The 13460-nt window shown below is 40.8% G+C and overlaps 2 protein-coding genes across 2 annotated transcripts in view; one reads left to right on the forward strand and one right to left on the reverse strand.

Moving 5' to 3' along the window:
- Positions 1–1059: 1059 nt before the first annotated feature.
- On the reverse strand, positions 1060–11496 carry NOA1 (nitric oxide associated 1). Its single transcript, XM_039845298.1, has 7 exons — positions 10223–11496; positions 9019–9183; positions 8196–8401; positions 5736–5867; positions 4675–4791; positions 1673–1793; positions 1060–1359 (listed from the first exon to the last, which is right to left on the reverse strand). Exons 1-7 carry the CDS (start codon positions 11466–11468, stop codon positions 1160–1162), a joined length of 2187 nt encoding a protein of 728 aa, XP_039701232.1. The 5' UTR covers positions 11469–11496; the 3' UTR covers positions 1060–1159.
- The window catches only part of POLR2B (RNA polymerase II subunit B), a 43952-nt gene continuing 41947 nt past the window's right edge, over positions 11456–13460 (forward strand). Inside the window, exons 1-2 of the mRNA XM_039845291.1 lie at positions 11456–11587; positions 11802–12183. Coding sequence (XP_039701225.1) covers positions 12165–12183 — 19 coding nt within the window. The 5' untranslated portion in view covers positions 11456–11587; positions 11802–12164. The remainder of the gene's footprint in view (positions 11588–11801; positions 12184–13460) is intronic.

Raw genomic sequence — 13460 nt, forward strand, 5'->3', positions numbered from 1 at the left:
TCACCTCAGATCATCAGGTATTAGATTCTCATAGGAGCACAAACCCTATCGTAAGTGGCACATGTGAAGGATCTAGGTTGTGCGCTCCTTATGAGAATCTAATACCTGGGGATCTGAAGTGGAGCTGAGGCGGTGATGCTAGTGCTGGGGAGCGGCTGCAAATACAGATTAACATTAGCAGGGACGTTTGCCTGCACAGAGACCATAAAAAATCAGTTGCTTACAGACTCATATCAAAACCTTATCAGTGAGTGGCAAAAGACAGTTAAGCTGCATCTGGTGGCAGGCTTTAGAGTGGCAAATGAGTTATGTACTTTAATTGTACAGTTGCATCTGGTGGCATCTGATTCTGCATTGTGGTGAATTGTAAAATTCTTTCATTATATATTACAACATAATAATAGAAATAAAGTGCACAATAAATGTAATGCACTTGAATCATCCCCAAAATATCCCTGCCACCCCCAGTTCATGGTAAAATTGTCTTCCACGAAACCAGTCCCTGGTGTCAAAAAGGCTGGGGACTACTGCCTTAAGTAAAATATGAAATGGTCCCCCTTCTCTCCACATCTCCCAGCTTCCTTGTGGGTAGATACAGTTACGTGACTGTTGACCAATGGACTGTGAAATGGTGTATGCAACTTCCAGCCCCCACCCCAGTTGAAACAGGGAAGCTGCTTGTTCTTCACCTCCTCCTCTTTTCCCCCTCATTGAGAAAGGATGACCACTTGAGCAAATGCCTTAGACCTAGAGCTGGAAGCCATGGCATGTTCTACCAGTTGGATCCTTGGATGACTACGTGGCGCAGAGCTGCCTACTCGCTTCTATCTTATTTAAGCCATGTATTGTGGAGAAATTGATTTTCTGCCACTTTTTCAAATGCCAACCACTAACTCCAAATAAGAAATGACATCTAGTCTCAATAAAAATAGTAGCGAGAGAAACTTGAACATAGCAGAACTCCTTTTTAGGTATTTCTGGGTCAGAGATACTACATATACACACCCTACAAAAAAATAACTTGTATTTACAAATTCATTATATTACAAATAGGCACAGTTCCGAGTAGTAAAAAAGGTAGGAGCAGGGGAGCTTTATTATAGCTATATTTAATACAATTCAATGTATGTAGTTATGTTTAATATATTCATATATTTATCTATTTTTTCTTCTTCCGCAGATTGTACACAAGGGAAGGAAGCTTCTTGGTTTTATAGGCCACACTTCTCTTGATGCGCTCTCCTTTGATGTTAACGATATGTGGCAAGAGAGGGGGCCGGACTGTCAGCACTGTTCCTTGTGGTGTATAGCCTCGGAGATGCAGTCTGTCCTTAAACTGAGGTGTTACTGCAACCCAACCTATGCAGGCATGTGACAGAACACAAGAAGGTGTTAACAACTACCTTATTAAAAACACCAAACCAAAGCTTAAAATGGAGCGCCAAAGGAGGCAACTGTTCTTTTTCACTCTATTTCTTTTTAAAAAGCAAACAATGCCTTTGTGAAATGGTACAAATTTATTTTCTGAGTAAGTTGCATTTTATGAATAAACGAGTATGTATTCCTTAAAATACTCAGTTTATGTCAGTTAAGGTACATTTCTACAAAAATATACTTTGAGTCAGGAAGGCTACTTTATTCACCTTTTAAAAAGTGTTTGGTGTAAAATTACCTGCAGAAGAAAACTTGATGTCAGCCACTGCTTCAGATTCCCCAAGTCCTTCTTTTAATGTAATGTCTTCAGCAACAAGAGGAGGAAATCCTGCCATTCGTTCCTTTCCACCCATTGGAACCTTCCATTGAGATAAAATGAAGATGTTTAGAAGTTCAAATTAAATTCTCTGTAGCTCCAATATTAAGTAAAACACTGATAAGATAATTCTGTACAGGGATCAAGAATAAAATCTAATAAATTCTAAACATTACCTGTTGACAAAATCCCAAATCAATTCTAGTCAAATGAAAAGCACAGAAGTTCTGTGACGAGATGAAGCCCACAGCTCCCAGTGCCAAGGGCGACATGTGGGTGGTAACCTTCTGAGAGCAGAATCTTGCTTTATTAGTTTACACTGTTTTTATGACCCTCCATAAAGCTTTACACAGAGTAATGTTGGGCAATTAAGGCAATTAAGATCCAAATACTTTAGATCTTGTAGGCATGGCTGGCCACAAAGATTAATTCCCACCTCATTACAAGTCAAGGGTACAGGCATAATGATTAAGATTCAGCTTCTATTTATATATGTTTCCATGAATTGGAAGTAACTAGATAATAATTTATTCATTAATAGATCTCTGGGTTTAGCACTAGGGACACAAAGACAGATGTTATAATATGGTCCCTGCCCCTAAGGAGATCAGAAGATGGAAATAACATGTAAACACATGACGAGGTAAGAAATGTGATGAGAGGCATATATTAAGTACTATGGTTGTGAAAGAAGAAGTAATGAATGTGTTTTGGTCAAGGAGAACATTAATGAAGCAGCAATATCTGAGCAGTACTTTGAGAAACAGATCAAAGTTACCCAGTGGAAAGGTATTCTGGTTTAGCATGATGTACAGACACAAAAACTGGAAAAAGGATAACGAGTTCAGGAACTGCAGTCAGTTTAACTGTCCAGAGTATGTTATGTGTGTGTGTATTAGCGATAAAGCTGTCAGTTCAGATTTCTCTCAGTAATGTGGAACTACCAAGGGATTACAGAGGAAAGAAGACAGAGATAACAATAAAAAATAATACTGTGACCTGCTTTGCATTTTGGAAGGATCTCTCAGTGCGGGGGTTTGGACTGCGTAATTCTTTTTCAGGGGGAGTGGAGAGGCTGTTCTGTGCAGTGTTGGATTTTTAAGAGCACCCGTAGCCTCTACTTGGCATCTACCAAGTCATAAAAACCAAAAATGTCTCCAAGCATTGCCAAATGTCCTCTGGGGTAAAAGTCAATGGTGGCTAAGAACCACTGCTCTAGCAGCCGGGGAGATAAATTTGGGGTGGGGGTAGGAGGAGGGCAGTAAAAACTGGAAGCTGAGAAAAATACTCAAATATCTCAAAACAGCCTAATGAAAGCAGATGACAGCTTGAACTATATACAAGGCTGGATTCAGAGATATTTAGGAGGCAGGACTGACTGATTTGGGAGGCGAGAAAGAAAACAAGGAGGCAAGAATGAGTTTCAGAGCAGGCAGCTCAAGAAACTATTTGTGTCACAATGGGAAGACTGGGATTGTTGCTTTAGAAAGTATCCGTGATGCCAGGGGCTAGAGTGACACAGAGTTCATTTTTATAACAGCCATATCACACAAACTAAGGAATTGTTCTTTCCTGCAAATCTTAAGCTGTATTTCAACTTGTGTATTATCGACTAAAATGTAAACAAACGTAATAGAAGTAAAGCCTTCTAGTGCAGAAAAAGCAACAGATCTTATGTCGGTTGCCTTTGTGTGCTCACCCACTAGCCAAATCCTACAAGTGTCTGGAATATTAATTTTAGGACAGTTATTTCAATGGAGTTTTAATTTCAGTCTGGCTTTCTGAGGGAATCCAGAGGGAAGTATTTACATCTAAGCCAGGTTTGTTTTTATCCTCTTTGAAAAGTGGATTTATATTTTGTGTTTTGACTTATTTTTAGTTGCATGAGCATGAATTAATGTTAAATTACCTCTGCATTAGATACACCTGGTATTTTTGCAAGAGGTATGTTCCACCACCACCACGGCCACCACCATCACAGACATTTATGAAGCACTTAGAAGAGTGCCCTGGAACTTAATCCTCTTCAGACCTGTGATATAGATTCAACACAGAGAGGTAAAGGCAACTTGCCTAAAGTCACACAGCTTTGTTAAGTGGTGGAGTGGAGCAGGCATTTGATTCTAGTCTGGCTGCAATGATCTTGACCATTATGCGATACTCACTAGTCAACAGTATGTGCATTATGTTTTGTAAAAGAGCTGAAAACAGTCTCCATTTGGTCTTTGGTGAATTTAGTAGGAATAATTTCAGTGGCACAGTAAGGGCCAAATAGGACTGTGGAGAATGAAACGTGAGGAGCAGGAGCGAGCTCGATTGTAAAGAGAAGGAATGAATAGGCACTGTGTTTTGTTTTTTAAAGATGAGAGAAAATTCAACATATTTACAGGTGAAAGAAAAGAGCTAGTAGAGCAAGAGAGAAGAAGTGGGATAATCTGTAAGTGTCTGGGATTAAGAAGTTAGGAGGAGAGTTTTTCCACCCAGACCAGGGCTTCTCAACCTTGGCACTATTGACATTTTGGACCAGATAATTTTTTGCTGTGAGGGGCTGTCCCGTGCACTGCAGAATGTTTAGCATCATTGTTGGTTGTCTCCACCCACTAGATGCTAGTCATCCTCTAATTGTGAGAAAACCTATAATTTCTCTTCACTCAGCAATATCCAATACAACTTTCTGCAATGATGTGACTGCTAAGCACTTCAAAAGTGGCTGATGGAACTGAAGAACTAAAACCAAAATCCCTTTTATTATAGGGCCCACTTCGCTTTATAGAGAAATCCTCAGGGAGAACAAGGTGAAGGAAGAGCTAGCTAATGGCATAACAAAGATGGTTCTGTCCAACAAAGGCTTTCTTAGCAGGGCTGTGGGCCTATCACAGTGTATGTTAACCTAACCATGCCATCATCAAAGCGTGCCAACTCACCTTGAGTAATGTATGACCTGCATGCTTCTGATACACAGTATCTGCCTTGTCCAAGGAAGTAATGTGCACAGGAAGGAAGTTGGAAGCCACAACTGTAAACCAAGCTGACTGATTTCCCTTAAGAAAGAAAGAAGTTATTTAACACAATGAAAAACCTGCAAAACCGGCACATTACAAGGCACAATTAAAAAGCAATCAAGCTCCCTTTAGAAGTACTGGTATGGCAGGTATAATCAAACTATATTAATGCCTAAATGTAAGGGTACAATATAGCAGAGGCAGAAGCAGTGCATGTCAACAATTTATGTAAAACTAAGATTCCTTCCATAGGCTTGTTGATACCATTAAAAAAAATAATTAAAAACAAAAGGAAATACTGTCTGCATTAACTGTCTCCGTGTAAAGTTAGGTTTAAAAGATTCATTTTGTGGGCTTTCAAGAAATATGTAAGAGTTTTAAGTATATAAGGCTAAATTTCCAAGAAATTATGAACAAACACAAAACCCAAGAAATGTACCCAAGCAATGGCCTGCAAGTGTTGCATTCGGTGGTGTTATGGCAGATCCATGTTTCATTTTACTTTTTTCTCTTCGTTTTGGCAAAACGGAGCAATTCTACAGCTATTCTAAAATCCCCAGAATACTATGTGAATAAATATCAAACAAGAAAGCACATATATAAAGTATACTTATATGGGATATAAAGAAGTGTGGAATTTATTTAATGCATATTAAACTTGTACCTAAAGTCTGACGTATGCTTTCACATGAAACAATACCATAAGATAGGGGCAGTATCTTTTCTTAAAGCCAACCTGTATGGGACGCTCAACATCCTATTGAAGATATAGTTTTTAAGACCTACTACTGTTTTTTTATTTTTCCCAAGTTTTTATTATGGGCATTTTCAAACAAAAGAAAAAAAAAAAAAAGAACAGTATATCAGCCCCCAATATAGTCATGACCTAGTTATCAACATTTTGTGAATCTTATTCGTATATCTTCTTCCTTAAAATAAATCCCAAAACTAATTTGTTTTATAATGGCACAGACTTTCCTTACCTGCAGAAAATCTATGCGGCCTATGGCACCCAAAAATAGAACCATTCCTGGTTTAAGCACAAAAGTTCTTGGAACAATGGAATGTGTTGGCAGAACAATATTGACTTCTTTTTCTGATAGAAGATTTAAAACCTGTGAAGCAAAGGGCAGATTTTAGAGAATTAACTTTTATTGAAGATATGATATATTGTGATTTACCTATAAAAGTGATGAGAAAAAATATTCCAGATTTCAAAATAAACCAAGGTATGTCAGAATTTGCTGCACATAAAACTTATTCATTCTTTCTGTCTATATGAATCAATTTACGGATGGCTCTACTCTTGCTTCACAACTTAATCTTGAGTAATGGCAAAATAAATTTATAGGAGTGTGGGACTTTCTCATGTCAGCAGCATCCCCTGAATGTCAAAATTAGTATGATAGAAAATATGTGCTCACCATCATGGCTTCTAGTGAGCAGCAGTTTTCGGCTAACAGTAAGGCAATAAGTTACTTTATGACCTAGCGGAAAGTATACATGCATTAAATGCAAAACGGTCACCACATTCTAGGAGCAGATGAAGAGTGTGAATAACCCCTTTCTAAATTCTGGTCTTCGGTTTCCTTATTTCCTCCAAATACTCAGCAAAGAATGAGATTAAGTTATGAATCCTCTGGCTTTTAAGGGTGAAGAGTTCCTAAATAGACTAGAGAAAATAGAAAAAGAAAGCCAGGAAGTACAAGATTCTGGTAAGATTTAAGAAATCAAAATCTGATTAAAAAAAAAAAGAGAAAGTAAAAAAATGGAAAAAATTTTTTATGAACTTGATCCTTAAGGAAATTATTATACCTAGAGAGGCTCAAAAGAAAATACATAAGGGGGCTGCAAGTGCCTTTCCTTAGCATTTGTGTTTTAAAAAAGCACATCAAAAGCCATCTGCAGTGAAGAAACTCTTTTAACCCTTTTAGCAGACCTTAATACTTTAATTTCACCACAGAGTTCCTTGATTCATTTTGGGAAACATTGGTTTAAGGCATCAGATAAATATATCAATAAACTGACACAGAAGCAAATTAAAGATCCTTTATATCTAAAAACTTGAGAGTTTCATTCTGCTGGTCTGAATATTTAAAAAACTCTTGCCTTTTTAACTATTTGACAAGAGAGTCTACCTGACTAAACTAACTGCTATTCCTGACCTGAGTCTAAAAGGGCAAAATGAGTTGAAGTTAAAGTGACAGAACATTATTAGAAAGCAGTCCAGTTATAGATTGCTAAGGAAGAAAAGACTGGACATAAGCAATTATTGTATGAGGTAAATATATGATTTTATGACATAGGTCACCAAATAGAATACAATTCTGAGAATGAAAGTGTTGAGTGATCCTGATGAGGCAAAGGAAGGAAAAGTACCTAAGAAACCAATGTTATTTCACAGGGGGACAGATAATTAAGCGAATTAGAAACTGGTCAGTAACCAGATTCAAAGGAAGCTGATTAATTGATTTGTGGTAAGGCTGTTACTTGAATGCACACTTGTGTCAATCAGTGACTTAGATGATGATCAAAACTGCAAATGAATAAAAAGTTGTGAGATTTAATGAGTATGTAGGCTATAGGCTGATTTAAACAAGATAAAATCAGTCATCAGGAGACCTTGCAATTGGATTAAAAATGTACAAGACAGAGTTAATCCTATTCTAAATTATGCTCATCTGAGGGTAGTCATACAAAAAATTTAGTTCAAAGTGTCACACTTTAAATACAAAAAAAAAAAAAATTAGAAAACATTCTGAAAAGGGGCCTGGGTTGATGAATAGCTTCCCAGAAAGAATATATGTAGGAAATAAGGACACATAATCTGGATTATGTAAGCACAGTAAATGCTTGATGTTTGTTGGATGAACTAATGAAAGACAAAAAATGGTAGAGTGAGGAAGAGATAGAATGTTATAGTTCAAAGTCTGGCAAGGGAAATAGGCATTATATTCATTACATACAGCTTTGAGGAACAATGGGTACAAATTACAGATTATTCAGCTCCACACAAAGAGCAGGACAGAGACCAAACAGGTTATCTTGGGAGGTAAGGTGACACTGCTTCAGCTGATAGTGTCATTCCTTACTTTGGTTCAAGCTGGATGACCTTTCGGTTGATATGTTATAGAAGGAATTCAAATATGGAATAGGTGGCTGGACTAAAGTGATATTTATGATTTCTTCCAACCTCAAAATATGAATCTGTAAATGTCTTCCTAACTAAGGTAACAACCACAATAATACAAGTAGGGTGTAAGCAGTGAAGCCTACTAAATGGAATACAGAACTTGATGGCATTGAGTCACCTCTAAACTGCTTCTATGAATGAATCAGAACTGAATCTATAATGAAAGCATACTACTTTCCTGTGTTCTGCCAATTAAGACAGTACTCATGCAACTGAAAGTTAATGTTTCTAAAAAACATCAAATACATACACAATTTTCTTTTGTAATTCCAGGGGTATCATAAAACCAGTGGGCATCTTTCACATCTTGTGGGGTCAGTTCTACTTGTTTGGTGGGTTTATCTGCAACCACAACAGGTTCATTTTCCATGTCAAAGGCAAGTGAATCAGCATCAAACTCAAAGCCAGCTTCATCCTTTTGTTTTTCCGAATACGAGAATGTTCTTCCAACTCTTCCTAGAACAAGTTATATCGAAGTTATTAATCGCTCCTTTAAGGCCTTTGACTCCAGACCGATAACACGTTTGCCTCAAACAAGTTACTAAGACTAATTATGGGGCATGGAAGTGAGACTTAATTCATAGCTTTGCATTTTTCTCAAAGGCAGTGGGTGTCAGATTCTTGAAACAATCAAGTATGTGGTTGGCTGTGTACAGGCAGGGGATGGGTGGAAATCAAACTGTTGTTGTAAATGAAGGTGGAATAGAGATACCAAGGAAAGGGGGACTATTTAATTTAAAGCCAATGCATAGAGTCCACAACCTGTCCTCGTCTGCAAGGAAGCGGGTAGTATCTTAGTAGAAGTGCTTTACTGCTGATAATGGCTAGGTGGGCAATTACTACATTGATTCCTTTCCTGGATTTCTCCAAGTATCTACTGTCTCAATTTTCTCAGCACAATGATCTCTGTGTTTCCAAACAGGGGCCTTGCCTCTAAATGGCCTCTATGTTCCGGAATGAGGAAAGTGGTCTCTCCCCACAAAAACTGGCTAGCCCCAGACAGCTATATTTCAGGTTGCTCAACAAAGAATTTTAGCATAGACCCAACAAGTTTTCCTATAGAAGATGCTTACCTACCACATAACCGTGCTTTTTCAAGAGACTAAGTTGATTTTGTTCTAGCTGACTAAGATCTTCTTCAGCTTCATTTGCATCTTTTTTAAGCCTTTTTTGCCTTTCAAACATTCTGTAAGGAGTTGGGTTGCAAATAGGAAACTTCAGAAGGTTTAATGTAGTACCTGAAATACCAAAGAATGAACATATTTTTATAAACATTGCACAAAGATAGGAGGAAAACTAACATTTTCAGCGAGTTACACTGTCTTGGGTACTGTGATTTATTTCACTTAAACCTTCATGACGACCTCCTACAAAATTTTTACTTTACAGGTGAGGAAACAGGTTCAGAAATTGGCTCATAGGGTATCACATATGTGGGATATAAACCTAAAAGCAACAAATGAATAGGACAAACAGAGACTCATGGACATGGACAATGGACTAGTGGTTACCAGAAGGGAGGGGGAAAATAAAAAAATAAAATGTTAAAGGAAAAAAAAAAAACTGGCTTAAAAAAAAAAGAAATTGGCTCATAGGTTCAATCAGGTGAATCTCAAATCTGCAGGCCTGATTTCTTTCCATTTTCACTGTACTACCATCCAATATAAAAGTACTTCGTGTATAATTCAACTAAAGCCCAGGACATAGAAGAACAATTTACCAGGTAAAGTTAAACACTGGTTTCAAAGGAACGAATGAGACAATTACTTTTGCCAACTGTTAAATACAAACAGGGTCATAGAAGGTTCCATTTTGCAATTACATAAATTTCTTACAGCCACAAATTGACATGTCTTTTCCGGAAAGCTACATACCATACTGCAATAATGAATTAGTCAAATATTAAATGTGTACAGTATACAGATCTCATGAGTAAACTGAGATATGAAGAATAAGACTGAGGGGTGGAAGTGGGTTTAGAAAGTCAAAGGACTTTCCGGGGAAACATACAAAGTAAAGCTACAAGGGAAATCTCCAAAAGAGCAGGAACTTTGTTCTTTGGTTTATCTCTAGTGCCTAGAACAGTGACTGGAATATAAAATGCTCCATAAATATTTCTATCAGAAAATTAACATAGACTAAATTTCCAAGAACTGAGCTGACACAGAAGAGAGGCGTGACCAAATTATGGAGAAAAATTTTAAAGGGAAGGCTCCAGACAGTCTCTGATGGACATTAAGCTCAGAAAACGAAGGGGACAGGCCTCCTAAGGCTCACCAGGCCACGGGGAGATGGTGGCTCTGTCGATAGCTTCAGCGCCCTTGGCGATGCAGTAATCCGACTCCAGGAGCGTGTTGAAGAGAGTAGACTTGCCAGCATTGGTGGCGCCAACCAGGTAGACGTCGCCGCGGTAGCGCCAGGAGCGCTGAAGCGCGGAGATCAACTCTTCCACTCCATAGCCAGTCTTGGCGCTGATGAGCCGAACATCCCTCAGCATCGTACGGGACCTGGCTGAAGGATTCGAATTCTCCTCCCTGTCCAGTGGCCTGTCCCCGGCGGGGTGCTGTGGCCCTCTGGGGCCAAGGGGCCGCAGGAGTCCGGCGCGGACACAGTCATCCCAAAGCCGCTCCCGGAGCCGCTGCAGGTAGCCGGGTGCGTCCTGGGGCAGCAGGTCCACCTTGTTCCCCAGCACGATCAGCTGCTTGGGGCCTACCAACGCGGGCAGGTCGGGCAGCAGTGCGTCGGGCAGATCGAGCAGGTCCACCATGTAGAGAACTAGGGACGGCCCGGGCCGCCGCAGCGCGGCGCTCACCAACTCCAGGTACTGCTCGCGGCTCACCTGCAGGCGCAGGGCGCGCCGGTGGTGCACCAGCAGCCAGCAGCGCTGGCACACGGTCCGCGCCAGCCCCGCGTCGGTCTGCGCCGCCGCGCTAAGGAACTTCTCGCTGGGCAGGTAGCCGGGAACACCAGGGTCCTGGCAGTGCAGCTCCGCCCCGCAGCCGGAGCAGTTCAGGCCGCTGGGTGGCACCGTCGGGTCCGGGTGCCCCACGACCGGGTGCACTCGGCGGCTGACCCGTACCTTCTGCTGCCGCCGCTCCTCCCGCTGCTGTTGCTTCCGTCGCTCGTCCTCCTCTTGCTGCTGCTGCAGCTCCTGTAGCTGTTCTTCGAGGGTCAGTGCGGGTTCCGGCTCCGGGACGTACTCGGGGAACAGAAAACGCTCCTCCATGTCATCCCTTTCCTCATAACCTCCAGTTGCCGTCGGGCTACGAAGAAACCCACGTCCCAGGCCAGAAGGGTGCTGGGAGGAGGAGGCGGCCGCGCATCTCCTTTCAAGAAGCAGCTCCCGAAGGCCATGATGCGCTACAGTGGGAGTGGATCCTCGCAGTAAAGGGCACAAAAGTCTACGAGTCAGACGTGCGGGAAGCATGGGGAACGCGGCCCTGGACAAAAAGGGCGGAGCCACGTGCGCGCACGCGCACTGGGGCCCAAGACGTGCGTTAAACTGGAGACAAAAGCCCGGCATAACTTGAAAGCTGTCATTTGTCAGCCGTCACATTTCGGCTCCTCCTCCTGCGTGTAATCCCATAAATTCTCGCGATGAAGACTCTGAGGCTTGCAAGCCCGCTTAAAGCTGCAGTAAAGGTATTGGGGGCTTAGACTATGCTGGGTTGCTGAAGAGGCTGGGTTTTGTCACTTTCAGACTTCTTCGATGCGCCACCGCTGGCACAACCCGCCTTTAATACATCACGTTTGCAAAAGCATTTTTAGTTTTAAAAGTGCAAAAAATAGAGCATCGGTTGTCGTGGATTCACCACCACAATGAAAATTTATTAATAAGTCTTGGCCTTTTTTTCAGGTGTCATTATTTGAGCGACAACATTGAAAAAAGAACAAAACCTTTCATTAGCTGGACACGATCCTCAGCCTGTAGTAGCGGTCCCCGCAATCAGTCAGAGGTTGGGGGTAGGAGGTAGAGGGAGCGTCAGCCTACAATTTGCGCGTACGCAATTCTAACCCTTTCGAAACCTGAGCCTACCAGTTGCACAGGCGCAGATCTTACGTTGGCTTCTTTGTGGGAGGCCTTTGGCGGAAAACGCAGAGCATTCTGGGAACGCCAAAAGCGGAAATTACCTCGTCACACGCTCGGCTTGCTGCTGGTTGCTGCGCGCTTTTCTGTCTGCAATTTCAAGAGTTAGGAGTTCGGGAATCGTTTGCAAATATGTATGACGCAGACGAAGGTAGGTAACCTTTTAGAACCTTTCGCGGCGACCCATCTAAGGAGGGAAATGTGGGGAGCTGGACGAATGGTAGATTTGTGGCCTTCCCTAAGCTCGTCGCACAAGTGTCCCCAGTCATGTTCCCCACATATCTCAGACCAGGAACAAAGCTGGGATTTCGAGAGGTGGAAGGTGCAGGCAACGTAGCGTTAGTGTTCTAGGCAAGGGTGACACTTGTTCTCTCCACTGCCTGCCCCTGGATAAATCATACCGCCTTCTCGTACTGAATGAAATAGCGTGCAGAGCCACTAAGATAAATTCCATTGTGTCGACTTTGAAGGCTACTTTATTCATTTCCCTTAAGGCCAGAGTTAATGGATTTATTGACTAGTTGAATTTTTGAGCGTCATGTGTCAGGCATTGTGCTAGGCCCTGGAAATAAACCCGGGGACAAAGGGTGCGTGTATGTGTAGGAGGGTAGCGGGGGCTGGGGAAGGGTGGTGGTGGTGGTGTTGATTTAGTTGGGCATTACTTAATGCTGTTATATGTCTAAGTACATTGTCTTAAAAGATGACTTTTAAATTTCCTTTTTCCAAAAAAATGACAGTTCTCAGGTGGTATGTGGTATTCTACTGAACAAGGGCAATATGTCTTTTCTTTTTCTTTTCCCATGTAGAATTAATCATGTCTAGTGTGTTTTCATTGTGTATTTTTAAAGTTCTTTCTTCCATTCTCTACAGCTACTGTTTCAGACTTCATTTTCTTCTAGTTCCCAATCCCATAGCCACATTTCTTATTCCCTCAGCTACTTCATGGAGAAAATAGAAAAACAAAAGCTTAAGCTCTGCTGTTTAAACTTCTCTTTCATATCTTGAGTCTAGAAATTTATTAGCATCACTACATTCTCTTTTCTTAATTTCTATTTCAGTGGAAAATTTTAAAAAATGCCTTTTGGACTTAGTTTTTTGAATAGGAAATGTATTTTCATCTTTCACAAGCCAGAAAATGTAAAAATGTTAGTGTCAGGTTTTTTCTTGTTTACCATCTCCCAGTGTGAACCCCCTCTGCAGTAAGTAACCACTGTTCTTAGATTATCACTCTGTAGAGCTCTATGCATATTCAAGCAAATAAATGGGATTCTATTTCCCCCTTTACAAGAACATTTACACTTTTCTGCACTTGTTTTTGACCTTACATAAATCTAGGAGATTTTCATATCAATACATAGAGAATGTCTTTTTTTCACAGCTACCTGGTTTGAATGGATATAATATAACTTTAGTGTCTTATTGATGGAC

This window comes from Pteropus medius, unplaced genomic scaffold, assembly GCF_902729225.1.
Source record: "Pteropus medius unplaced genomic scaffold, Ma_sr-lr_union100, whole genome shotgun sequence".
Classification (NCBI taxonomy): domain Eukaryota; kingdom Metazoa; phylum Chordata; class Mammalia; order Chiroptera; family Pteropodidae; genus Pteropus; species Pteropus medius.

Excerpts from the sequence above, each read along its gene's own strand:
- NOA1 (XM_039845298.1), bottom strand. The coding sequence starts at position 11,468 with ATGCCGGGCTTTTGTCTCCAGTTTAACGCACGTCTTGGGCCCCAGTGC. Across the intron at positions 4,792-5,735 it reads GCCGCATAGATTTTCTGCAG|GGAAATCAGTCAGCTTGGTT; the intron begins GTAAGGAAAGTC and ends TTCTTTCTTAAG. Across the intron at positions 1,794-4,674 it reads CAGGTCATACATTACTCAAG|GTTCCAATGGGTGGAAAGGA; the intron begins GTGAGTTGGCAC and ends TCTCAATGGAAG.